Source organism: Petaurus breviceps, unplaced genomic scaffold (assembly GCF_028583685.1).
Source record: "Petaurus breviceps papuanus isolate PSGF00001 unplaced genomic scaffold, PetGlider_PUasm1.0 490, whole genome shotgun sequence".
Lineage (NCBI taxonomy): Eukaryota > Metazoa > Chordata > Mammalia > Diprotodontia > Petauridae > Petaurus > Petaurus breviceps.
In genome coordinates this window covers 13,229,146-13,256,013 of record NW_027186352.1, presented here as the reverse complement: position 1 = coordinate 13,256,013, position 26,868 = coordinate 13,229,146, and the positions used below count along the sequence as shown (strand labels likewise).

The 26,868-nt window shown below is 45.9% G+C and overlaps 1 protein-coding gene across 4 annotated transcripts in view; it reads left to right on the top strand.

Annotated features, from left to right (window-relative positions):
* PTEN (phosphatase and tensin homolog) overlaps positions 1 to 20,522 on the top strand; it is a 47,507-nt gene extending 26,985 nt beyond the window's left edge. For all 4 annotated transcript variants that reach the window (XM_069101789.1, XM_069101788.1, XM_069101786.1 and 1 more), the window contains 4 exons: positions 7,252 to 7,393; positions 14,527 to 14,693; positions 16,855 to 17,082; positions 20,053 to 20,522. In XM_069101789.1, coding sequence (XP_068957890.1) covers positions 7,252 to 7,393; positions 14,527 to 14,693; positions 16,855 to 17,082; positions 20,053 to 20,238 — 723 coding nt within the window. In that variant the 3' untranslated portion in view covers positions 20,239 to 20,522. The remainder of the gene's footprint in view (positions 1 to 7,251; positions 7,394 to 14,526; positions 14,694 to 16,854; positions 17,083 to 20,052) is intronic.
* Positions 20,523 to 26,868: the final 6,346 nt, after the last annotated feature.

The window sequence follows — 26,868 nt, the reverse complement described above, 5'->3', positions numbered from 1 at the left end:
TGTGTGTGTGTGTGTGTGTGTGTGTGTGTTGCTGCCCATTGTAACTCTTGGTGCTTCTCTTAGTGAAATCCATCTTGTGGTATGTGAGAGGAATTAGGGTGTGGGTGGAAGGAACACGCAGGACGTGGGGGCAAAGGTTGTGCGTTTTGCTGCTGGTGTGATCTTGGCGAGTCACTACAGTGTCCCAGCCTCATTTGCTTAATGGAAAGATGGAAAGACTGGATTATATGACTTAAGTATCCCTCGGATCTTAACTTGGCGGAACACTCCTGTTTTATTTCATCTAGTAGTGAATTCCATTTCTCAGGCTAAAGCAGTCACCATCGTACTCTGTCATCCAAACTGTTAGAGAATGTTTGGGTGATATTAGTCTAGAACTGACTTAAGAATCTGGTGACTTGTGACCTCCTTCCAATTAATGTATTTAATGGTGATGTCATGGGATGCATACTTTCCCTTTTTCAGTATGTCACGAGAAGGGGGTGGGGTGGGAATATCCTAAAAACCCTACTGGTTTCTACAAGGATTCATGATATCATTGACACAGCTAATATTCTCTCATTGACCACAGCGTATTTGTCCCCTTGTCATTGGGGACATCGACTTTGTCACTTGCTGTTCCTGAACCAATCATTCATCTGGTAATGAACTCCTGGACCAAGGTTGGGGAACCTGCAACCTTGAGGCCGCATATGACTTTCTAGGTCCTTGGGTGCGACCTTTTGACTGAGTCCAAGTTTTACAGAACAAATCCTTTTATTAGGGGATTTGTTCTGTGAAGTTTGGATTCAGTCAGCAGGCCACATTTGAGGACCTAGAGGGCCACATGTGACCTTGAGGCCATAGGTTCCCCAGCCCTGGACTCATTGCTGGCCTTCTGTCAGCTTGTACGGCCTTCATGATCCCCATGTCTCCTCCATGTGGTGATAGCGCATCTTCATGTAACTTTAGCTACTGAAATAAAGAAATTGTATATCTGTTATCTTACACTGAGAAATTGAAATGAGAATCTTTTCATAGAACAGTCATATTAGCTCACATTTATAAAACACTTTGCAATTTACAAAATACCTTTTTTCAAACAGCTTTAAGATAGCATTTTACGGATCTCGAAACAGGCTGAGTAAGTTTGTGACTTGTCCAGGACACAAGCCCAAGAAAAATGGCAGAGCAGGAGACCCAAGTCACATTTCTTTCCACTGGATCAATTTATGTTAGTCTGACAGTGCTGGTTGATAATACTCATCCCATGCTCTTAGGAAAACTTGACATTAAACTGGTATTTTTTTGGTTCTGAAAATTTTATTTATGACTTCATTTCTTGCCTTTTCAGTACTCTAAAGATTATCTCCTAAACTTGCTGTTAGTCTCTGTTACAACTGTGAATCTGGTTTATTTGGGGGTGGGAGGGAAGAGTTGGTAGGAGCGCTCCTGTGCATCAAGCTCATTCTCTCTGAGCTGTTGGGGTGTCTGGTCCTCTGTGCTTCCTGGTGTCTGTGCTAGGCAGGGGTGGCCTCCTTTGATCGTCTAGTCAGTCACAGCTCCTCTCCCGAAAAAGACTAACAGCAGAAAAGTATAAAAATCAACCTCTCCCAGTATTTCTCTAAGTTCCTGAAGTGTAGACAAACGATTTCAGTTTGCCTTGAAAGTTTCATCCAGTTTCTTTCCAAATTACTAATGAGGAGGAAAAAAAATCTCTGATTTTGTTTTTATTTTTCTCATTCAGGCTTCAAACATAAAAATTCTACTGTAATAAAGTTAGCCGTATCCAAACAGTGTAAGATTGATTTCAACTCATTACCTATGTTCTTGTTTTGAGTCAAAAATCTGACCTTTTTTTGCTTCCCTTTTTGTTCCTGGGAGGACCATTGGAATGCTCATTTTTCCTTGGGAGAGCTCCTTAGGGATTTGGAGGTGGCTGCTGCATCTCCCTTTAGCCTATCCTAGTCGAGTGAAATATTACCACTTCCTTCTGCAGTTTCTCAGAGAATGTGCTTCCATGGTCACCTGTTTATGAGCAGAAAAGGTCTTAAATGATGGTTTCGGTCTAAGACTGGCCTTAACTCCTTAACTGGCCTTAACTTAAGTGTGATCTGCCCAGTGCCAGCCCCGCCAGGTGCATGCTGCTGGCCTCTCTGGGGCACCTGATCCAGCCAACGGCTCCATTTGGCTTGTTTTACGCCAGGCCCTTACTGTTTTGTAAGCCAGGTCCTTACTGTTTTGTTCATATCAGACCTTCTATTTAATGGAAATTTTGTCTTTTTCTTTCTTTCACACCAGTACTTAGTAAGCCACATTTCAGTGGAGAACTGAGCTGCCTATTTCCTATTCTAGCCTATGATCTCATTGAATTTAGATTGTTTTCTAACAAATTAGCAGCCTCACCTAGATTTGTATCCTTGACTGTCTACAGACAGGCCTTGTAATTTATTTTTTAATTTTTGGAGGGGGGAGGGCAGGGCAATTCACACAGCTAGTACGTGTTAAGCGTCTGAGACTGTATTTGAAGTCGGGTCCTCCTGACTTCAGGGCCAGTGCTCTATTCACTGTGCCACCTAGCCGCCCCGAGACAGGCCTTCTTTGCCATTATCATTGATGGTAAGTTTGGGAGTAGTGGATCATTATGTTTTGCTTTAAGGTTTTAAAGCACTTTACACATAATCTCTCATTTATGGTCATTACAGTCTTGTGAGGCTTAGATACTAAAGGAATTGAGTCACTTATCCAGATGAGTCTATTATGTTAAGTGTCTGGGGTGGCATTTAAACCACCTTGTCTTCTCACTGTGAGTCCAGTGTATGAGTGTCTGCCCTCTGATCCCATGCTTGCTCTGCTATCTGTCTCAGACAAGGACTCAGTCAGTGTAGATTGCCTATTCAAAGATAATCTTTTGACCTAGCATTAGTGACTGCCTTCTATGAAGCTTTGTGTAATTTACAGCTGAATCTCTGAGTTTATTTTGCCTTTATTTTCAGTTAGTAAACGTTTGTTAAGTACCATTTATTAACTGTTATGTCCCAGGCACTGGTAAGTGCTGAGAATACAAAAAGAGGCAAAAGACAGTCCCTGCCCTCAAGGAGCGCACAGTCTAATGGGGAAGAAATAATTAAATATGTACCGACAAGGTATAATGCAGGAAAAGCAGGAAATAAAAGAGGAAAGGCATTAGAATTCAGAGGGTTTAGAAAGCATCTTCCTGTAGAAGCAGGGATTTTAGTTGGGACTTAAAGGAAGCCTGGAGGCTGAGGTGAGGAGGGAGAATTTTCAGGCATGGGAGACACTCAGAGAAACTGCCTGGAGCCCAGAGATAAAATGTCTTGTTCAGGCCACCATCAGGCGGCCAGTGTCACTGGATCAAAGGGTACATGTTGGGGAGGAAGGTGTGAGAAGATTGGAGAGGGAGGAGGGGGCTGTTTATGCAGGGCTTTGAAGGCCAAACAGCATTTTGTATTTGCTCCAGGAGACAATAGGGAGCCAATGAAGTTGATTGTTGAGGAGGGAGAGTGACGTGAGTAGTCTTTGTTTTAGGAAAGTCACTTTGGTGGCTGGATGGAGGATGGATGGGGGTGGGGAGAGACTTGAGGCAGCCAGGATTTCTCCCTCAGCAGCCTTTGCTGTAATCCAGGTGTGAGGTGATGAGGGCTTGCCCCAGGGTGTGGGGAGTGTTAGGAGGGGGCATAGTCTAGAAATAATGCAAAGGTGACATCAATAGATCATGGCACCATATTGGGTGTGGGGGTAGTGGTGGTGAGAGATAGTGAAGGATCCAGGATGGCTCCTAGCTCGTGCCTGAGGAACAGGGAGGATAGGGCTGTGTTCTAGAGTAATAGGGAAGGTGGAGTTGGGGATGGTTTATGGGGAGAAGTAACGAGTTTGAAATGCCTCCTGAACCTCCAGTTGGAGATGTCCGAAAGGCAGTTGGAGATGTAAAGTTGGAGGTCAGCCAAGAATTTGGGACAGGAGAGGTAGAGTGCAGAATCATCAGCATAAAGATGGTAACTAAATCCATGGGATCTGGTGAGATCACCAGGTGAAGTGTTATAGAGGGAAAAGAGACAAGGACCCAGGACTGAGCCCTGAAGGACACTTCAGGTTAGAAGGCGCTCTTGATGTGGAACCAGCAAAGGGGCCACAGAAGGAATGGTTGGAGAGGGAGAAGGCAAACCAGGCCTGGGAGGGGGGTGGAGTGCAGGGGGCGGGCCTGTAAACCTAGAGAGAAGAGAGGGTGATCAACAGTGTCCACGGCCGGCCGCAGAGAGGCCGGAAAGGATGAGGACGGAGAAGAGGCCGCTGGATGGGCAGTGAGGAGATCATTAGTAACTCTGGAGAGAGCGGTCTTGATGGAATGATGAAGCTGGTTAAGGGGTTAAGAAGAGTGAGGGGAGAGAAAGTAGAAGCACCTACTTTCTCAGCCTTTGTGAAGAGTTTAGCCACAAAGGGCAGAAGAAACATAGGGTGACAGTGGGGATGGGAGGATCAAGTGAGGGGTTTTTGAGCATGGGGGAGACATGGACATGTTTGTAGGCAGTAAGGAGTGAGCCAGGAGAGAGGAAGGGATTGAAAAGAAGTGAGTGAGGGGGATGGCAGAGGAGTCGATCTTCTGGAGGAGCCAGGATGGTATGGGGTCACTGGAGGAGGTGAGAGAGGTTAGCCTTGGTGAGGAGTAAGGCTGCCTCTTCACGTGAGACAGGAGGGGACATGAGGAGGAGAGAAGAGGGGGCTCATGGTCAATTTTTCCTTTAAAATATGAGTCAGGAATCTTAACTGAGAGGTCTGGGGTAGGAGGAGCCATGGGAGGTTTGGGGTGACATGACCACAAACCTGGTAGGTTTGGAAGAGCCAGCGTGGGCAGTCGGAGAATTCCTTTATGGGTGGAAGCTTTGGGGGCTTTGTATGCAAACTGTGTCTCCTGGACAGTGCTGCTAACCCCCAGTTGGTGCCTGATACCCCAGATCGTGGGATCCTGGTGCCCGCTGTGTGCCCAGCACGGTGCCAAGTCCTAGGGATACAAAGAAAGCTACAAGGCAGTCCCTGTCTCATGGAGCTTGCCGTCCAATGGGGGAGACAGCATACGCTCCAGTACATACAAGCACAATTGGAGACTGTTTGAGGGAAGTCACTAACATGAAGGGGACTGGCCAAGGCTTCTTATGGCAGGTGTGAGCCTTGGAGGAAGTCAGGAGAAAGAGATGACGATGATGATGGAGAGAGAAAGTGGCAGAGACAGTTAGTGAGAGAGTTAGCTCCAGCCCTGAGAGACAGCCAGAGAAAGTTTCCCAGAGTACGGAGATGGGCCGTCAGTGTGAAGAGAAGCCCAGGAGGCCGGAGTCCCAGGATGGCTGAGAACACGGAGGGGAGTAAGGTGTGAGAACACTGGGAAAGGTAAGGGATGGGGTAGAAATCATCCAGTCTGACCCTCATTTTAAGGATGAGCAGACGGGAACCCAGAGAGTTTAAGGGACTTGGCCAGTGGCACAAAGGTCTCCAGAACCAGCACTAATGCTCCAGGCACTTCCTACGGGTCTTGGAAATGACTAACCTTAGCCTCAGAGGAGAAGGTGAGGGGCTGTAGGTGTAGAATAGGGAGCATCCTGGCAGGCATGGTTGGTAGTGGTCGTTTGTTTTGTTGAACTGCCTTTTCATCTTCTTCCTGTGTGAGTAAGTGGGCAATACATTTGGAATGAATGTGACTGTAAAAATCAGGTGAAAGTGACAGAAAAAGGTTGCTCCTTAATTCTAATACGTCCTGGATTTCATTTGATGCCACTGGTGATTTGCCCAGGTTTTTCTCTAGAAATTACTGCCCCTTGCCTCTGCACCGTCACCAGTCAGCCTTTTCTCCTAAATCAGGGCCTGTTTCATCAGAGCTCCTTCAGCAGCTTGCCTTCTTTGGGCTGGGGGAAGTCAAATTTTTTTCTTACTGAATTAAATGTTTGGTTTTGTAGACTTTGGCATTGTGTTCATTTGAGCTAGATGGATAAATAACTTTAGTAAGCAGAGTAATGCCTCATTTGGTCAGGCTTTACCTAATACATGAAGTCTAATAAAGAAACTCATCTTCTAGATACCTTAAGCTTAATCCTTCAAATGCCCAAACTTTTTAAAAATCTTAGCTATTTTCTAGAAATATGTAAAATGTGCACTTCCTTGCCTTCTGAATATACAGGCACTCCTGAATACCACCCATGCTGTATCCCCCAATTGTGATTCAGGCCAAGGTCTCTGGCCCAGGTTTGAATCTCTTCCTTTCCCTTTCTTCCAAGGATCTCAGCTGCACGCATGAATTCAGGTGTTCTCTCTCTGAAGATGATCCTCAGCTTTGTGGTATCAGCCCTGTCTCTCTCCTGGGCTCCAGGTCTACATGGCCTCTTTGTCTCCTGGAAATTTTGGAACCTGCTTTCCCATAAGCGAAGCGCCTTCCACTCAATGTGTCCAGCACCAAGGGAGGCATCCTTTCCTGCAGATCCTTTGCTCTCCTTTGTCCCCTCTACCTACCCACATGCCAGTTTGGGTTTCTTCCTCCCCAGTGTCCCTGGCGTCTGCCCCCTTCTCTCTGGAGGTTCACTCCAGTTCCTTCTCACCTCTCAGCTGAGCTCCTGCAGAAGCCTCTTCATTGGTCTCAGGTGTGTCTCCATCAGCTGCTGGAGTGATCAAACTGCCCTCCTCTCTGGTCAGCCCCAGGGGCTCCTGCTCAGTACCCATGAGCATGTTTCTTTGTTGGTCTTTCTGTTGCCTGGACTGCCCTCTCTCCTTACTGCTCCCCTTTCTTGGAGTCCTTAGAGCAGGTATAACATCTATAATGGCATCTATAACAAGAACAGTCTCCTGATTAGGACTTACTGCTGACAGGAAGCTATTTCTTTGGTCTGCTTCCCATCGGCTAGGACCCTGCTTATTGGGAAATGGAGGTGGCAGAGGGGCATGAGCGTAGAGGACCTCTGTTTCTAGAGCTGACACGCCTTGTCTTGCTTACTTCAGCGATCACCGCCAGATTCTAGAGCATTGGCGTGCTTGCAGGAAGGCTTGGCGCTATCTGTAACGTAATCGGAACAGACCATATCGTCTGGTTCTCAAGAATCGTCAGTTGGATTTTTTAAAAAGCCGTAACGAAGGTCACATTTCTACTGTCTTCTTCCAATGTCAGTGTGTATTATCTGATAGCGAGGTGATGACTTGGTGCACTTAATAGAGTGACTGACGAAGCATTTCACAGTTTCTTGACGATTCTGTGTTCTTTTTTCTGTTCTACAGGGAGTGACTATTCCCAGCCAGAGGCGCTATGTCTATTACTACAGCCACCTGTTGAAGCACCATTTGGATTACAGACCAGTGGCCCTGCTGTTTCACAAGATGATGTTTGAAACAATCCCGATGTTCAGTGGTGGGACTTGCAGTAAGAGCCCTTCCCTCCTTATTGGTTGTAACTCTTTGCTTTGTAGAACTAGAAAATCGTAAAAATCCGGGAAGGGCATCGGTGAGCTGGACAGTCAGGCAGAATGGGTACATTGTTCTGGACTGCAGAGAGGGCTTTGCCCCCCAGGAGTTATCAGGGATTCTGTTGCATGACCCAAGGGAAGTAGGAAAAGGGGGATGGTGATCATGAAGAGGTTTTGTTGTTTTTCGGGTCACCCAGTGTATGCAGGGTTTAAGACAGACAGAACGGCAGGGGGTGGCCAGCGTGGCTCAGTGAGAACCACAGCTTCCCCGGGCCTCCTTTTTCATGTCCCTCAAGTAAGGATGAATGTATTTGTGGTGGTGCCTCACAGGGACATGGTGAGGAGAGGCTTTGTGATCCTTAAAGCACCATCTAAATGGGAGCATTAACAATTTACCAGATTAAAATCACGACAGCTGCTTTTCAGGGGAGTGATCAGATGTCTTAGGAGTGATTGAGGCTTCAAGGCTAATGTCCTGGGCCCACTTGTGAATTGTGTCAGCAGCAAGGCCTTCACCCGGGTCATGGGAGGGATGGTTTCCCTGCTCACTTCCTTTGAGCTCTTCCCTCTTGCTGCTTCTGTCCAAACTGTCATTGGGGGGGGGGGGGGGGGAAGGGGTGCGGTCCCAGGGAGGCAGGAGAGCAGGCTCGACATCTTTCTCGGTCCTTTACGCTCATTCACCCTCAGCTTCTCACTATCACTCTGCTGCTGTCTTTGCGTCTGCACTACTGTTCTTGAGTAGAACAAATATACAGATGACTAAAAACTGGCTCCAAGCAGTATTACATCACCAAAAACCTTTTTTTTCATCTTTTAAACTTCTTTCTTTTCCTTTTCATGTTTTTGGTTTGAATCTTTATTGGTACATTACCCTCATTGGGGTTCACTTTACTTTGTTTGTTTTTACATTCCTAAGGTGGCTGCTGTGGTGGGGAAAGTATTAGATTTGGAGTTTAAGACCTGGATTTACCCGTCATTTCCCTTCTGGGACTTCAGTTTCCTTATCTCTGAAATGAGCCTTTGGCACCTGAAAACCTCCACGGTCCCCTGTGTTAGAGTCCCACATGCGCTCTGAGACCCACAGCAACTTATCAGAATATCTTTTTTTCCTTACAGTTCTCTGGAATCAAGGAAAAGCTGAATTTTTAAAGTAAATGATCAGACTTTCCTGTTCTGTCTCTGAAGATTCTGGGAATATTTCATTCCATCAGCACTCACTGAGTGGCAGCTTTGTGGAAGGGAGCTGGGCTAGGCATGGCACACATGAGTATTCTGGCCTCAGGCAGCTCAGGATTTAAGGCCAGTCATGAATGTGTGGAAAGTCAACTAATGCAACATTTAAATAAAAAAATATAAGAACTGTGAGAGATGTGCCACAAAACATCATTTAGCTACTGTCCAGTAAGTGGTGTGAGGTGTTCACACTGAGAGGACCAGAGCAGCATGGGCAGGGAAGAGGGGAATTCTGGGGGCAGAGGCCACAAGAGAATGTGCAGCGATGAGTGGGGAGTAGTTCTGTCTGGGCTGTTAGCAGAAGGTGAGGCCAGTGAATCCAGCATTGAGAAGGCCTTGAATACCAGCATAAGGAGGCTGGATTTTCTTTTAAGCAGAGATGAACCAGTGACGAATTTTGAGCAGGGGAAGACTCTGATCAAAGATAGAGTTGGGGGAAATGGACCAGGTCATGGTCTGCTGTAGGGGTGTGAGCACTCCTGAGGGCCATCTGAACCCCATTAAGATACAATATACAGGTACAGATGGATACGTAGCAGGACATTATCAGATGAAGTGAAGATGTGGCTTGCAGGGAGTCTTACCGTGTATGGATTAGCCACCCCAGTGTCTGTCTTGAGTCTTGACACCCTGTTGGTACAAGATGAATTTGTGTGAGAAAGATAAGGACACCCCAGTCTGTCTTTAGAATCTATACATGACAGGGCGGCCAGGTGGCTCAGTGAGTAAGAGCACCAGCTCCAGTGTCAGGATGACCTGGAGATCGAATCCGGGCTCAAATACTCAGCACCACACCCAGAAATAACTGCCCTGGTAACCTTGAGCAAGTTACTTAACCCCCATTGCTTAAAAAAAAAAAAGTATCTACACATGAGATCATGTGGACCATAGGGTGATAACTAACCCCAGGGGCTCAGCATTGATTACCGAAGGGATGGGCTCAGACTAAAGGAAAGTTCCAGGGAAGAGGGCCCTGGAGGTGTGTGGTGGGTGGAGTGAGGGAGAGGCCAGGCGGAGGTGAGAGGGCGTTTGGGAGGCCCCTGGAGCCAGTGCTGCTGGAGCTGGAGTGGTCAGTAGCTAAGAACCTGTTACTTGGTGAAAGCTCTCACCAATGCTAGGGCCTGTTAATTCTTTCCAGTTTATCTCGGTACAGAGCTGTTTGCACGTTGTATTCTCCATTAGATGGAGTGCCTTGAGAGTAGAGACTTAGCTTGGTGTAGACACAGTGCTTGGCACGTGGTCGGCTTGTTGACTGACTGACGTTTACTGGGCATTTTTATTTTGTAATCTACCAGGTGCTTTCCTCAGGCTAGCTCCAACCCATTGATCCATAAACATTTGTTAATCACCTACTGTGTGCCAGGTGCTATACAAGGGGCACAGACACAGAAATTAAACCCTTGAAGGACTTACTCTGCTGAGGTACATCTGTGAGTGTCTGCAAACTGCATATACACACATACATGTACATACATACATACATATCAGTACACATATCTACATACACCCACACACACAAAGTCCAAGGTCAGTATGGGAATCCCTGGTGGGCTTCTGGGGCTGGGGCGCAGATAAAGCTCTCTGCAGGAGGTGGTCCTTAGACTGAGTCTAAGAGACAGAGGTCAAGAGGGAGTATGTTGTGGGCTCAGGGAGGTGAAGTGTCAGGTGTGTGGGAAGGCAGGAAGGCCAGTCTTGCTGCATTGTACACAAAAGGCACTGTAAACAGGCTAGGCCTTGGGGCCTGGATGAGGGATGTGGCTGGGGGAGAGAAGGGATGCTGAGATGGGGTTCCTGATTGGATTGGTGGGATGACCCGAAGGTTAGGACCTGGCTGATGGGAAGGGTGGTGCAGACAGCAGCAACAAGCAATTTCAGAAGAGGGGTTGGTCTGTCAGGAACGATGATTCTCTCATTCCTGCTGACAGACAGCTGGAGAGAGACTAGCGATGGAGGCATAGATGAGAGTCATCTTCACAGAGATGCTAATGAAACAGCCCTCTAAAAGCCAGTGAAGGTGGTCGCCAAATGACAGAGGGTAGAGACAGCATGGCAACCCAGCCAGGGCTGAACCTTGGGCTCCCCAGGGGCACAGGGTGGGTGACGGAGCAGTGATCAGAAAGAGCAGGGAGGGGGACAGGGGCTCTGACTTGGTTGACAATGAAGAAGGGGTTGGTAGTTTTAGGGAGAAGTTTCTTTTTGAATCACAAGTTTGAAGGCTGAGAAAGAAGAGGAAAGACAGTTGAGGGGTGTGGGCTGCTTTCTTGAGAAGTTTGGCTGTGAAGAGGAAATGGTGTCAGGAGTGTTCTTTAAGGGTGGAGGGGAGACTTCCATAGGGGTTGAAAAGCCCCATGGAGTTTTACAGATGAGGAAACTGCAGTCAAGGTTGCTCTGGTGATTTGCCGGAGTTCGTGGTCTAGTCCACGCTCTTTCCCTGTGCCAGCAAAGCCTGGTACGTCGTAGGTGCTTATTACTAAGTTCTAGGTTGGTTGTCTGCCTGGAGAGCCAGAAAGCTGAGCTCACTTCTCGTTTATTTTCCTGCTCTTCCTGCTAACAAACCTGCTTTAAACATCCTGACGCCCTTGTCTCCTTCCCTTGGTCAAGCCTCCTGCTTGAATTAGAGGAGGCTCTAGCCTCGTCTTTGGCTGTGTATGGGTGGGCCCCAGAGGCATCTCGGCCAAAAGGCAGCCTGGGTTTTGTCTCCAGCCTTGCCAGCACAACTTCTTGTTTCTCTTCTGGAAAGCCTCGATTGCTAAGTAAGAATGTTGGAAGTGTGAGCGAGGCTGAATCAGTGGTGGCTTTGGTAGATTCCCTTGAGGGGATAGCGATCATTTCTCAGTCAGACGCCTGGTTTGATACTCAGCAGAATGTTCTACAACAGGTTGGAAGTGAGTTGCCTGTGTTTTTATCTTTAAAGTTTTAGTTGATTTTTGTACTCAGAAGTGTAGTCGTGTTGCTTCTAGATGGATTGCACGGCACTGCTTCTTTTGGTCTGCTAATATTTGTGCTTCGGTGATATTTTATGATTTTTAGAGACTTTTAGCATAGCTTTAAAAGTTTTATTTTGGGGGCATTTTTATGTAAGTTTATAATTTTAGGCTCAACAGTGTCACAATACTTAAACATTATAATTAGACATTTGGTTTCTCAAGGCTTTTTGCTAACTTATATGTTGATTATAATGAACAAACATTTTTTCCCCTTTCCTTGTGGCCACATAGAACCTTACCAAGGAGTCTCAACTGGTCAGGAGAGTGCCAACAAGGCCGCCTCTGGGCCCCTGCCCAGGACATTGCCCGGGCACCTCATACTTAGCTTCTTATCTCCCCCGAACCTGCCCTCAGGCCTGACCATCCTCTGTCCAAGGTCCCTCCATCCCTCAGGCGCACCCCCAAATAGCCACTCATGTGTCACATTGTCCATTTGGTTTACCCAAACTGGCCCGGCCCCTGCTGTTTTCTAGGTACTTTGCTAGGTGCTGGTGACAGAGACAAGTATAGACAGATCAGTAGGCTGACTTCTGTAGCTGCTGGTGCTGCTGCAGACACCCATATGGGGAGTCTGAAGGGAGTCCAGATGGAGCCCCCCACTCTCTGGCTGGCAGCAGCAGGAGCAGCTCCCGGTGACTGACACTCTTCCCGGACTCATCCATCGCCAGGGTCTAGTGAGCCACCCTCTGGTCCTGAGCCCCAGGCTGTGGTCCGTCCCTCCCTCCCCCCCTTCCCCCCAGAGTACTTAGGGCTGGGGCTGGGGCTGGGCTGGTCTCTGACCGCTCCCCTGCTGGCTCAGCAGCTCTGTGATGACCGAGACTTGGCCACTTGATGCTTATCTGGGGTGAGAGGGACAAGCAGAGCCCACAGGGAGGCCTGACTAAGTCTGGAGTCTTCCCGTTGACCCTGTATGCGGTTTGTTTGCATCTAGTTAGCTGTGTGTTGTGTCCCCACTAGGCGATGGCTCCTTGACAGCAGGGACTGGTTTTTTCACTCTTTGTATCCTGGGTGCTTGGCACGGGGCCTGGAACACATGAAGTGTGTCATATTTACAGACAGACAGTGTTGTTTGACTTTTACATTATTATGGTCATTGTATAAATGGTCCTGCTTTGTCTACATTAAAATGCTCATAGGAGTCTTTCAGTGCTTATGTGGGTTCTTCATATTCATAGTTTCATATAGCTCAATACTGCACTAAATTCAGATGCTACTTTTTATTCATCCATTCCCCAATTGATGGGCACCAACTTTGTTTCCACTCTTTATTGTTTCACAATTCAGTTTTCCCTGAATTCTGTTTTTAAGGCCTTGAATTCTTTTGAACGCTGTTTAAGGAGAAAAAAGTTATTTAAAACAGGGCCAAACCATTTTACCAGCCTGGATTTCAGCAAAGAAAGAAGCCATTTCTGTTTGTCTCTCTGTCTGTCTCTGTTTGCTTTGCTTTTTTTAAATGGTGGGCTTCCCTCTCAGAAATGATCTAATTTGAAATGCCTCTATCATGAGAATAGCTATCTATACTTGTCATTTTTTCCAGATTTAATTTTTAGAGAAACTTTGTGTTTGTCTAATAGGCATTTTCTCTTTGTTGACAGCATAGATTTAAATTCTAGAATAGAAAGAAAAGAAGATAATTTTTAAACTCAGCATTCTAAAAGAAGAAATTATTTTTTAAAAGTTCCATACTTTAATTTGATATGGTTTAGAATTTCTTATGCGTACAGCTTCACCTGTTGCTATATGCATGTAGGCATAAGAGGTACCTTAAAAATAAGCCTACAAAGCTTTTCTGTTTGGGCATTAAAATAGCGTGAAGAGGATGGTGTGCTGAGAGGCTAGGTTTTGGAGAGTGATGTTGAGAAGATGGTTTGCAACCCCATTAGATTTTTAAAACATTCTTTCAGTTTTTACTCTTTGATGGGTTATTGTTAACTTCCCCCCTTTCCTTCTCTGCTTGATGGCTCCTCCCTTCTTGTTTTCCCTTGGACTCTGGCTTTGTATCCTTTATAAGAATAAAATACAGTATTAGAGCTAACGTGAAATGTGGCGGATATTCTTGAAAATACCTACATGGGGGCAGCTAGGCGGCTCGGTGGATAGAGCGTCGGCCCAGGAGGCCAGAGGATGAGAGTCCAAATGTGGCCGTACACAATTAACTAGCTGTATGACCCTGGGCAAGTCACTTAACCCCGATTGCCTCTCCCACCCCCCCTAAAAAGAAAAAGTGAACATATTTGTGCTGTCAGAGCATTTCAGGTTTCATACCTTCATTCTATAGCAATTTGTAATTGTGTTCACTGTTATTTTCTTTCAGCCATTCAGAAAACTTATTTATGGACTAAGCAGTCTTAATCACTGGGGTTCCTTTCATCTTAAGACATACTTTGATTTTGTGGGAGGAAAACGTGTATCAAGAAGCCTGGAATTGGGATCCAAGGACATTGCACAGCTTTTGTTTGGGGAAATTAAATCTTCTAGAGTATTGAAAATGTTGTAGAGATTTCTAGAAACATTGAACCTACAGATTGTTTTTAGTGGAGGGAACTTTTTTTTTTTTGCTTTTTGGAGGGCGGTTGGACTTAAGTGACTTGCCCAAAGTCACACGGCTAGTAAGTGTGTCAAGTGTCTGAGGCCGGAATTTGAACTTGGGTTCTCCTGACTCCAGGGCCTGTGCTGTACTCACTGTGCCACCTAGCCACCTCTAGTGGAGTGAACTTTAAATCAAAGCATTGAAGTATACTCTGTATCCACATGGGTGGGACATAACCAGCTTTCATCTCTAGCTGCTGGTCTCAGTTGGGCTGGGAGGTTTGGGGCGCGTGCTGTGTGTCTGGCAGTCCCGTAACAAGCCTGGGTGTTTCCTCACACAGATCCTCAGTTCGTGGTCTGCCAGCTGAAGGTGAAGATCTACACATCCCCTTCAGGACCCACGAGGCGGGAGGACAAGTACATGTACTTTGAGTTCCCACAGCCTTTGCCCGTGTGTGGTGACATCAAAGTGGAATTCTTCCACAAGCAGAACAAGATGCTCAAGAAGGTTTGCCCTTTGCTTTTACTGGGGAGAAATCATCCCGGGCCTGGGCCGGGGCGGGGGCCTGGCCTCGCTCTGCCTTGGCTGCAGTGAGGTGCAGGAGGGCGAGAAGCAGCAGTGAAGGCACGGCCTCATCTTGCTCCCTTGCTGGGTCGCAGCACTAAATGAAGTTAGGCTAGGGGACATAAGTACTGAATTACCTGCTTCTGATGCTTTCTTCTTTTTGGAGGAAAAGACTTTAGGGATTAAGGCACTTGACTTTATCTCCTGCTCCCTAAGGAAGTCTTGAGATCTGTTAGCTTGTAGAGCAAGGTATGGTGAGCGAGGGACGAGGCAGGAAGGGGGAGGCTGGACGTGTGAAATGTTCTGGTTTAGGGAGGGAGAGGCTTCTGACCTTTGCCAGACTGTCTGGCCAGCACTGAGAGCATTGCATAGGCCTATTTTAAATGGACTCCCATTTAGAACCTTGGCATATTAAGTGAGGCTTTTAAAATCGAGATTCTGATCGAGAATGGGGAATGTCAGTGATTATCTTATTTTTCTTTTAATTCCTGTTTGGGTGTTTTTGTAGATGACAGCATTGAAGTTGAGTACACCTCATGGTAGAGAGTTTAGTTCATCTTAATCCTTAACTTGTTTTAGGACTGCCCCCTTGTAAGGGCAAGAGGTGGGATTTCACTCATTTAAACCCATATTTTAATAGCTTGATGAATCATAGAAATCAATGGAAAACTTCATCTCAAGAACTAGAAAACTTAGATGAACAGAGGAGACATTTTAGATAGTTGGTGTCCTTGGAGTATGTTACAGAGCCCTGAGGTAAAGACATCACCCAGTTTGCTAGGGACTATCCATAAAATAATCCCCGTTTCTTTTTTTTTTTGAGGGCAATTGGGATTAAGTGACTTGCCCAATATGGGGTCACACGACTAGTAAGTGTTAAGTGTCTGAGGTCAGATTTGAACTCAGGTCCTCCTGACTCCAGGGCCGGTGCTCTATTCACCGTGCCACCTAGCCACCCCATCCCCGTTTCTTTAAGCTCCGTAAGGTTCCCAAGGGAAACACCAATTGATTAACAACAATACTTGAAATAGAACATACCATTCTTCCCCCATTCCTCATGAAAGACTTAAGTAGAAGTTAAACTGTGTCTTACTTTTCAATAAGAAATGTTTCTTCTTGAGACTCCAGGAAGGTTTTCTAGAAAATCTACATAAACTGAGGGTTGCTGAGGGCCTTTAACAAGGCTTGAATGACAGGGAAGGACGTGGCCCCTGGAGGAGTGTGAAGGATTGCATGATGTCATCATGTCTAAATATTGACCTATAGAGACTGGATTACATATTTACATCCCATCTCTTTGTACACACTGTGGTACTTTGCAGCATAAAGTGGGCACATGATCTTTGGAATGAGGCTTTCCTGCTTGTTGCTGGTCTTTGGCTGTGATGGGCAGAGGGGGAACAGCAGCTTAGAGGAGTGCTTTACCTTTGGTCGGTAGAAAGACCAGACAGACGTCCTGGAAATCTGTAAGAATTACTGGCTTGCTCTCTTCTAAAGACTAGTCACAGACTGCATGACATACATGGATAGACTGACTCAAGCCACCATTTTCTGAAAACTGGTGGTTTTGTCAGGCTCTGCAGAGGGCTAATGATGAGGGCAAAAAGACAGGAGCGCTTAAGTGAGGCGTCTCAGGTTCAGGTCAGCAAATAGAAGGACGTCCTTGGTGGGATGAATTGTCCAGGGAATCACCTGGGCAGGAGTGGCTGTTCCAGTCAGAAATGAGAGCCATTACCTTTCAGGTGAGGCTGCCCTAAGGGGCTCTGCTCTGCTATCACGGTGCTTGGACACCATGGTGCTTGTAACGGCGGATGCTCAGGGCCCACACATTGTGGCATCATCTTAGAAAGGGAGAAGGGCCTTGATATTTTAAGCCAAAATAAGTTGCTGTAAATCCTGATTCTTGATATGAAAATGACTAAGGGGTGAAGATGTGTTTTCCTTACGTGTATTCTAAGGCATTAGTGTCTATAACCTTTGTCCTAATCCTAAATATTATGTGGGGAGTTATCTGTGCTCTGGTGTCAGAGTTGGGATGTGTGAGGCAGTTTCTTTTTACATCAGTTGATGATAAACAAGCTTATAAATTGTTTTTGTTTTTTAGGACAAAATGTTTCACTTTTGGGTAAATACATTCTTCATACCAGGACCAGAGGAAAACTCAGACAAAGTAGAAAATGGAAGTCTTTGTGGAGATCAAGAGATTGATAGTATTTGCAGTGCCGAGCGGTCGGATAATGACAAGGAATATCTCATACTCACATTGTCCAAAAACGATCTTGACAAAGCGAATAAAGACAAGGCCAACAGATACTTTTCTCCAAACTTCAAGGTCAGTAAATCCTTGTGGAGTTCTTCATGTTAAAAATTAGACATAGAGCAAGGAATTGCTTCAGTTCCTTTTAGATTGAGGCATGTGAAATTATCTAAAAATAATGTGTTTCAGGTTCTTGAGGAATTTCTAAAGAAGCAACATAAACCTGTTATCAGCAAATTCAATTTTAGTTCTGTAAGCATTAATTAAGCCTCTTCCTGATGTGTTTATGTTCTGTATTTAAGATTAGAACACAGAGGAGAGAGGCGTCCATTTTGATTAAGAACTTGAGTTGGGATTCTGATTCATCCACTGATCCCTGTGTGACTTTAACAAGTGACTCAACCTCTCCAGACCTCACCTCCCCATCTGTAAAACAAGCAGATTAGATTAGATGGCCTCAGTTCTCTTCTAGCCTGCATCTGTGGTTCTGTGTATAATCAAGATGCTAGCTTGTTTGTTAGCTCCATCATATTGGATAAATAGAGCCATGCAGAGGAAAGTGTGGGTTTTGTGACTGTTGTGGCTGTGGGGGAGGGAGGGAGAGAGGGATGGATGAGCATTTCACGAGATCACTGCTATAGCTGTAGTAGAGGAGGATCAGAATCTGGGCCTGGGAGAGACCCTGGAGGTTCTTTAATCCTCTCTCTGTTGTATAGGCGAGATGGGCCCACACAGGGCGAGCAGCTCACCCTGTGTCCGCTGTGGCATTTGGGCCAAAAGTAGCACAAGCAGAGTTTGAACACTGAATCACAACAATTGTCTGTCATTCTTCGAGTTAGCATTTGTTTTCATCTTGATTCTGTGGATGAATTTTGTTTGTAACTGCAAGAAATTTCCTTTGCCATGCAATATTTGTCAGTGTTCTGGAGTCAGAGCATTGGTCTCTCTTCATCTCAGCTCACTTCAGCTTTAGCTCATCAAAGTATTTCAGTCTGTTTTCTTTCTGAGCTGTTAGTGATCAGGGTCCAAGGATCCTCGAGATAGAACTGGAAGGGCCTGTGAGATACTCCAGTTCAGACCCTGAGCCTGAGGAGCGGAAGAGACCTACCCAGGGTCACACGTGAAGGAAGTGGCAAGGCCAGCCTCCAGCCTGAGACTTGTGACTCAGAACCCAGGGCTCCTTCCCTCTACCTTGCTGCAAGGAATGACTTTGGGACCTTTGGATTTAGATTTTTCAGATTTCCGTAAGGTCCCTCTAATTCACATTTTCTGGGATGAAAGAAATTTGGGCCCCCACATCATTCCTAAGTTATGGAAGTCCTTGTGCAATTGCAGGTCATTTTTTCCCAGCTATAGTAGCTCATGAAGCAGCTTAAGCTGTAGAAGGGATGCCTTGGCAGTCTGCATTCGTGCAGGAACCATCCATGAGTGAACACCCTGGCCCTTTGAAGTGTCGATACCAAGTGTATCGGGGCCCATATAAGCCATATCCATGAGTCTGAGGGCAGAGGGCCCAGTGGGAGAGCTGCAGGGGTGCTTGGGAGCCACATTCCAAGGCCCATCACTGCCTTCTGCATCGTCTCAGACACAGCCCTCCTGGAAGGCAGTGCTTCTCACAAAGGCCATTCTGCAGACTCTTTCAGGGGCTTACAGTGGCCAGACGATTTTTGTAATAATACTAAGACATTGTGGTGTCGAGCATGGGCTGTCAGTAGATAACACCCATATGAACAGAAGCTTTTGGGCGTCCTAACTTTTTATGACTATAAAGGGATCCTGAGATTGATAAATAACTCCCTGCTTTTCTGTGCTCCTGAGGCTCCCTGCTGGTCGGGGTCGGTCCTTTCGGTCCTCCTGGATTCCTTCAGGGAGAGACTCCTCGAGGCTGGGCTGCGCCACTCAGCTTTCAGCCTCCTCTGCTGTCTTCTCCTCTACACTTCTTTTTTCTTCTTCCATTTCTGAGTCATAAAAGGATTAAGGATGTTTACTGTTAGTGAGGCCTCTGTGTCTCAGGAAGGTTGACTGTCCTGGACACCCACCAGTCCCCTGCCCCCAGGCATAGAGCTGAGAGGGGCCTAAGAACTTTACGGACAAAGAGGCTGAGGCATCCCACAGCTCGCTTAGGGGCTGATGCAGCATTTGAACTTGGGTGTTCGTGATTTCAGGTTTATCACAGTCTGCTGGACCACACTACCTGCCTTTCTTAATGTCTCCTTCAGATAGCTCCATAACAGAGCCCCCCTGGCCTCTTTATTCACTGATACTTGAACACTTTTCCTAACTCAAAGGGTGACAGACAATTGTGATTCAGCGTTCAAACTCTGCTTGTGCTACTTCTAGCCCAAATGCCATAGCGGACACAGGGTGAGCTGCTCGCCCTGTGCGGGCCCATCTCGTCTATACAACGGAGAGAGGATTAAAGAACCTTCAGGGTCTCTTCCAGGCCCCGACTCTGATCCTCATCTACTACGGGTGCAGCAACTACCTCACGAAATGCTCATCCCTCTCTCCCTCCCCCATAGCCACAGCAGTCACAAAAGTCCCGCATTCAAAACAAACTCATAATCTTATTGCTTGTCTGGTTTTAAAGAACATAATTCTGCTGTTTTTGTTCATTGTAAAATTATTTTGAGTATGTTATGGGTTAATTCGGCTAACTTGGGAATGTGAGCACCACGTACATCTATTTTTATGGGAAAGTGCCTTTGAATTCCCACACAGAACTTCAGCAGGTTGTGAAGGAACTTCGGGCCCTTAGCCCATTTGCATTTCTTGGTATCATTTAATTCTGAAACAAACACTTGGTTGTCATTCATTGAAATGCGTTTTAATAGTGATGAAAATGTTAGAATTGTGAGCTTCTAAAAAACTAGAGATTTGCTCCGAAAGATCATTTTACTTGCTGGGCCCTGGGCTCTCCCGGTCCTGCGTGGCGAGGCTCTTCCCTGGAGCTGCTCTCAGGCGCCCAGAGGGCCGGGCCCCATCTGTCCGCTGCTCTCGGCACAGGTTTTCACTGCGGGTTGCATTTGTGTTTCTGTCCTCTAGGTGAAGCTTTTCTTCACAAAAACTGTAGAAGAGCCGTCAAACCCAGAGGCCAGCAGCTCCACCTCGGTCACGCCGGACGTTAGTGACAATGAGCCCGATCATTATAGATACTCGGACACCACTGACTCTGACCCAGAGAACGAGCCTTTTGATGAGGATCAACACACACAGATCACAAAAGTCTGAATATTTTTTTTTATCAAGAGGGAAAAAATATCAGAGACAAACTTGAAGAACCTGAAAAAGGACCTTTTTTTTAATGGCAATAGGACATTGTGTCAGCTGACCAGTGACAGGAACAGTGACCTTTCCCTGACCAGTTTCGTCGGGGCCTCTCCACCGGCGGCAGGCTTGCACTGCTCGTCCTTCCGTGGGAAGGAGGCTGCCTCGTATCATCTGTATATACCTTTTGTGTTCAAAGGACGCTTAAAGTTTCAATTAGGAAAAATAAAGATGGCACTTTCCCTTTTTCCAGTTTTATACAAGTGGAGGCAGACCTGGTGTGTGATGCGTAGGGATGTCCCTTTGTGTTCTGTCCCCTCCCGATGTGGCTTCAGAGCTCCCGAGCTGTCCCGGTTCACAGCCTGCCCCTTTGCACTCACGTGGCGACAGATAGGGCTGCGGTTGGTGGCGAGGAGTTTCCCAAGGGTTTGACTCCATTGTGATATTGCATGGATTGGGGTCAGGGGAGTGGAAAGAATGTTCAGAAAGGAGTCTCTCTGATGCTGGCCTCTGGGCCAGGCACCCTCTCCAGCTGTTCTACAGGCACCTCTCCTTAGCATGCTACAGTAATTAATCCTGAACACGGGAGAAATTGGCCGCTCTCACTGCTTGTTGTCTGTGCGTTTTATTTTTTTAAGCATATTGGTGCTAGAAAAGGCAGCTAGAAGGAGTGATTCTGTATTAGGGGTACAGGAATGAACCTTCCACGACATCCTAGAGCCCCACAGGTGAGGGGTCTAAGCCGAAGGGGGGTCTTAGCAAAGAAGAAACACAGCAGCAGTGACTTCACCATACAAATGTGGAGGCTGGAGACAGACGTTGGCAGTGCGCTCTGAAATGTGCTTTCTCGCTTGTCCCGACTGTGCCCTCTCCCGTGTAATCGAGGCCAGTGCTAAAGGTCAGAGGTTGTTAGTCCACACATTAGCCCCCCTCCCCCCCCCCACTTTTCAGCCCCCAGCTCCCCTCCCTGCTGTGGCTGCTTCACGTGCTGCCTGCAAGCTTTGCGTCCTCCTTAAGTAGGAACGCGGTTGTGACGCTGCACCGAAAATTTCCATGGGAGATTCCCCAGTAAGCGAGACCGAAGACTCATGATGCATTGATTCAGGCACCTAGCTGTCAGCTCTTCTGCCCTTGGACCGCACACATTCGATCACCATGAGTTTTGCAGTTTTGCACACTTTTTTTAATGTCATTAACTGTTAGGGAATTTTACTTGAAAAATACTTAGCACCTAGAATATTTATATATTAAGAAAGACCATGACACACGGTAAACAGGAAACAAGGAACTTCTCAGCACTGCCCGGCTGTAAGGAGAAGGGGTCTTGTCTCCTCCTGCTCAGACAGTGTTTGTTGTCGATTTCTGTTTGAACTGGCAGTGCTGTGTCCTTTGTTCGGAGGCCTGTAGTCAGACGAGCGTGCCCAGACTCCAGGAGATCAGCAGGAACAACTGGTAGGCAGGCTTTGGCAGATGGGAGGATGCTGTTGACATTGTTTTCCCCCAGAAATTTGGCGTACTTCAAACGATACTTTTATCTTCAGAAAATCGGAATAGCATTTCTTTCTGGTGTAAAATCCCGTTTTAATGAACTCATTGGTGCTGACATTGCTCATCAGCTGTGGTCTGACCTCATTAATGTATTGAATTTAGAATGCATTTGGCCTAGGACAGCAGCACTTGTAGAGTTTGGATGTGATTGGGTTTGGCAGGATGTCATCTGAAGAATCTGGGTCGATAGTGCAACACTATCGATATCTGTTGGTCAGCTTCATTCAGCAGATTAATGATTAATTTTTCCCCAGCTCTTATGATTTACACATTTATATATAACGATCTTTATGTACAAAAGACACTGCTTTGGCGCTCACAAGTGACGCTGGTGAATCTGACCAGCAGGAGATAGTCACCCCCAAGATAGACACATGAAATTTGTCTCCCACCACTCAAGAAAAGCAAGTATTGCTGACTAAATTCAGTGTTCACGCTTTGAAATACTTTAGTTATTGACACTGTTTGCTCCAGTTTGGGCTCAAGACATTACAATTTAATTTGTATTTTTCCAACAGGTCCCACTGAGGACTGGATTGGAAGTGATGACATTCTAATGGGCTTTTGCACTCTGCTTCCTTTTCCTTTGGAATGTGAAGGTCTGAATGAGGGTTTCAATTCTGAATGTTTTCCGCATTTTTGAGAAGCCTTGCTTACATTTTATGGTGTAGTCATTGGAAATGGAAAAATGGCATTATATATATATATATTATATATATAAATATATATTATAATACTCTCCTATACTTTATTTCAGTTACCATCCCCATAGAACTTGACAAGAATTACTACGACTGAAAGGTTTTTTGAGTCCTTATGAAAACTTTATTTATGACAGTATTCACAAGTAGCCTGAGATGCATTCTGTAGTTCATCTCTTTGAGTTTCTGGACTGTATACTTCAACTTTCTGGATGTGCAGCAGCTCACATGTCTGAAATTACTTGAAGGCATCCATCCCTTTCCACAGAGCTCCCTGCTGGGCCCTGGGGCCTCCCCAGGCACCTGGAGCCCCCCCCCCCAACTCTTTTTTGCCACCATTCTCAAAGGGCAGTTGAACAGAGAGCGTAAAGATGATTTGCTGTGGCATGGGCTGTAAGCCTCAGTGGAGTTTACAGGCAGCCTCAGATGGTTCAGCTTTAAAAAATTAAATTAGGGTGCAAGGTCCGTGTTTTAGTTCTAGAAAATGTGTGCAATATGTTAACGATGGCTGTGGTTGCCACCAAGTGCCTCGTTCACCTTTAAATACTGTTAGAGCGTGTCCTGCATGCAGATGGAAGGGGTGGAGCTGGGCCCTGACACGGGGGCTTCCGAGGGGCCTCTACTCTGCCCGGTCACATTTTCAGTCTGTTTCCCTATAGAGTATATATCCTAAAAAAGTCCAGTCTGTTCAACAGCCTTACTCGGATCCAGCCTCTTGAGACCCTCTAGTGCTGTGCCTCAGTGGCTCTCTGTGTAATTGGATGCACTGAGGATACACGGCCACCACCATACGATGTGTACAGGATAATTAATGCCTCATACCAATCAGATGTCCCTTGTTATTGTGTTTGTTAACCCTTTATCTCTTAGTGTTATAAACTCCACTTAAAACTGATTAAAGTCTCATTCTTGTCACTGTGTGGGTGTTTTATTAAATGAGCATTTTGAACTTAAATTGGTGGTGTATTGGATAGTGTGTATTTACAGAAGTATGGTGGGCCTCGGCTAAGGACAGGAGTCGAAGAGGAGGCTTTAGCTAGGAGGTCTTTCTGTTTAAGGTAAAAAAAGAATTCTAAATGCACTAACATCCTGGGAAAGATCCTATTAACTTTTAAAAAGTGAGGGTTGTACTAAACTACAGTTTATGTCTGGGTATTCTCCCTCACCCCCCACCCCCGTCCTCTTGAGGCCATTCAGTCCAAGAATGGATCGATCTCTTCAGTTTGTATTGTAAAAGCAGGAAAGAAACAGTCCTCTCTGGGCCCAAACCTCCAGCTTGAGCCATGTGTGATTTCTCTGGTGCCTGATGGAGTTCTCTTTGCCCCAGGAGTGGTCTTGGAATGTCCCAAACACACGATTGGCTCTGCCCTGGGTCGGAGGTGATTGCCGGCGCAGACCCAGAGCTCTCCATTGGCATGAGTCTTGGAGAGCCCCCGAGACACAGGAGGGAGCCGTGAAGTCGAGGAATGTGCTGGACTTCAGCATGGGCAGTCTGAAGGACTGTCTGTGTGTGCCTGGGTCAGGCCTAATGGTTTCCAATAACTGCCTAGAGCATGTGGTTTTTGGTTTGAATCCAGGTACTGCCACCTGCAGATTAGGTAACCAGGGCAAGTCACGACTCTGGGACTTGGCTTTTTTACTCTTGTAAAATAAAGAGATCAGCCTAGATGGACGGTGACACCTGTTAGGTATGGGGCTGTGAGGGAATGAACGGATGCTACTTGAACAAGGAACGTAGGCTGGTAGTGGTCTGAGGAAACTGCGGAAGTGGAATTATCCTCTTGCTGCCAGCATTTTGTGCGTTGCTGCCACTCAGCTTGGTGGCACAGAGATGAAAGCACAGGGCTTGGATTCCCCAGGAAGGCTTAGATTCAAATCCTGCCCCAGACATCGTTGGGATGACCCTAGGCAAGTCCCTTCACCTCTGCGTCTGTTTCTCCATCTATAAAATCAGACCATAACAGCACCTACCTCACAGGGTTGTTGTGAGGCTCGACTAAGAAAACACAGAAGCGCTGTATAGACTTTACTAGAGATGTGCGCTGTGTAGTCCTCAGGGGCCATCGCCACTTGTGGGGGAACTTAAAAATCCCAAGGGTTGTGCAGGTTTCCAGAGACTTGCAGAAGTCAGAGGGGTTCCAGCTTGAGTGGGCTGGAATTGTGAAGCCATTTCCGGTTTTGCATTGAGTTCTGCCAGGACTGCAGCGGGCAGTTTTCTGGTTGGTTGGGCCACGTCTCTTGGACTCAGTGGACAAACGGCTTAGTTATAACTCGACTGACACCATCTTGTAGCCAGTTAAGGAATAATGTGTAAGTGTGGGCAGAGACTTTTTAAAGTTCTTATTAATGTTTTGTGCTTCACCAAAATTTTCCTTAGTATCATCCTTGGTCCTTCCTCTCTTTTAGCCATCTTGTATATTAGTATCTTTTTTTAAAGTGTGAGAACACATTAAAAATATGTGCAGTGCATCACCCTGATCTTCCTGAGTTCAGATCTGGCCTCCAGCACTGGCTTGTGTGAACCTGGACACAGTTACCCCTCTTGGCTTCAGTTTCCTTATTTGTGTAATGAACTGGAGAAGGAAATGGCGAATCACTCCAGTGTCTGCCAAGAAAACCCCACATGGGGTCACCAGGAGTCAGACACGATTGAATGCCAAGCACCCCCACACTCCTGGACCTCCCAGTATCTCCGAAGGGGTAGGGTGGGGGTGTCTTATCTCTTCCATGTAGCCATCCGTGTGCTGTAATTCTGCAGCATTCACTGGGGATTTAATGGACTGTTGTAGGTGCACGTCAAGTTTTCTTGGTCTGTTTACTTCACTCTGCGTTAGTTCACGTAGATCTTCCCATGATTCCCTCTGTGTTCATTATTTGTCATTACAGCACAATAATAAGGTTACATTCATGTACCACAGTTTGTTCAGACTTTCCCAGTTTGACGGGCAATCTACTTCGTTTCCAATTTATTGCTATCATCAAAATGCTGCTATAAATACTTTGCTATATATGAGGATTTCTTATCAATGTGTGGGTTATAGGTTGTAATGGTATCTCTTAAGTCAAAGAATATGGACATTTTGTTGACCTTATTTGCAAAATGCACAATTGTTACACTCTTGTAACCCCTCCAGCATTGACCATTGCTATCTTTATTCTCTTTGCTAGTATGCAGAATGATGTGAATTCTGGGGTTATTTTGATTTGCATATCTCTTAATGTAGAGACATGTGGGGATTATACCATTCTCCCCCCCCCCCCCAGTCAGTTCTTAAGATAGAGGGGTAAGGGCCTAAAGTGATGTTGGTAATAGAAATCTACTTAGGTGCTGATTATATAGTAAAATATGTAGGTTTGTGGTACCACCTTCCTACTTCTCAGCCAATAACAATGTTTAATTCACAGTTTTAAAGGTTAGGATATAAATCCAGATTTTACCATGGCTTTTCTCTTTTTCCATTAGCCCAGAAGTATTTTTGTTGAATATCAGACTTTTACTGGCCCCTCTCATAAAGGTGTATGTATGTGCCACATATGCACACATATTTGGTGGTATTTTTAACACTTTTACAATTGGGGCCAACGCTTGAGGACAGAATTTTCCTAGCTGTGGGTAAAATGAAGTGTCAGAACCTGGGTGTTTATATGGGACGGCGTCGTAATAATGGCAGCTCATCATGAACAGGAGAGACCTCTTGGTTCTTAGGGTGGCTGGTTTCTATTTTAAGGATGCTTTCCTGTGACCTTTTAATCTTCATATTCATTCTTCCCCGCTTATGATTTTTCAGGTTATGACTAACGATAAGTTTGATGATTCGGTTATTCGTTATCTAAGCTAAGGAAAACTTGCTCTGTTTGGGGATTTTTGTACTTTAAACAAGCTAATTATGGGCAGTTGGTGAATATCTTTTGCCATGCTGTTAGGATGGCAGCTAACCCCAGAAACCAGATACTTAAAATGAAGGTCCTGCATTTAATTTTTCAATTTTGTGTAATATTTTTAAAACAAAATCATTTGTACTTTTGAATTTTTAGCAACTATAGCTAGGAAATAGAAGTTTTTTTTTAACAAAAAAATTAAACTTTCAGCCAGGTAAATACGGAAAATTTTAAGTTGGTTTTTTTTTTTTAAAGCAATTGGGGTTAGGTAACTTGCCCAAGGTTACGCGGCCAGTTATTTTGTGTGGGTGCCAAGTACCTGAGGCCAGAACCGATCCCCGTTCCTCCTGACTCTGGGCTGGCGCTCTTACTCACTGCACCACCTGGCTGCCCCAAAATTTTAAATTTTGATTAACAGTTCCCTTTGGTTTTCCTTTTTCTTCTTCAGGGGCTGGAAAAAATTAAA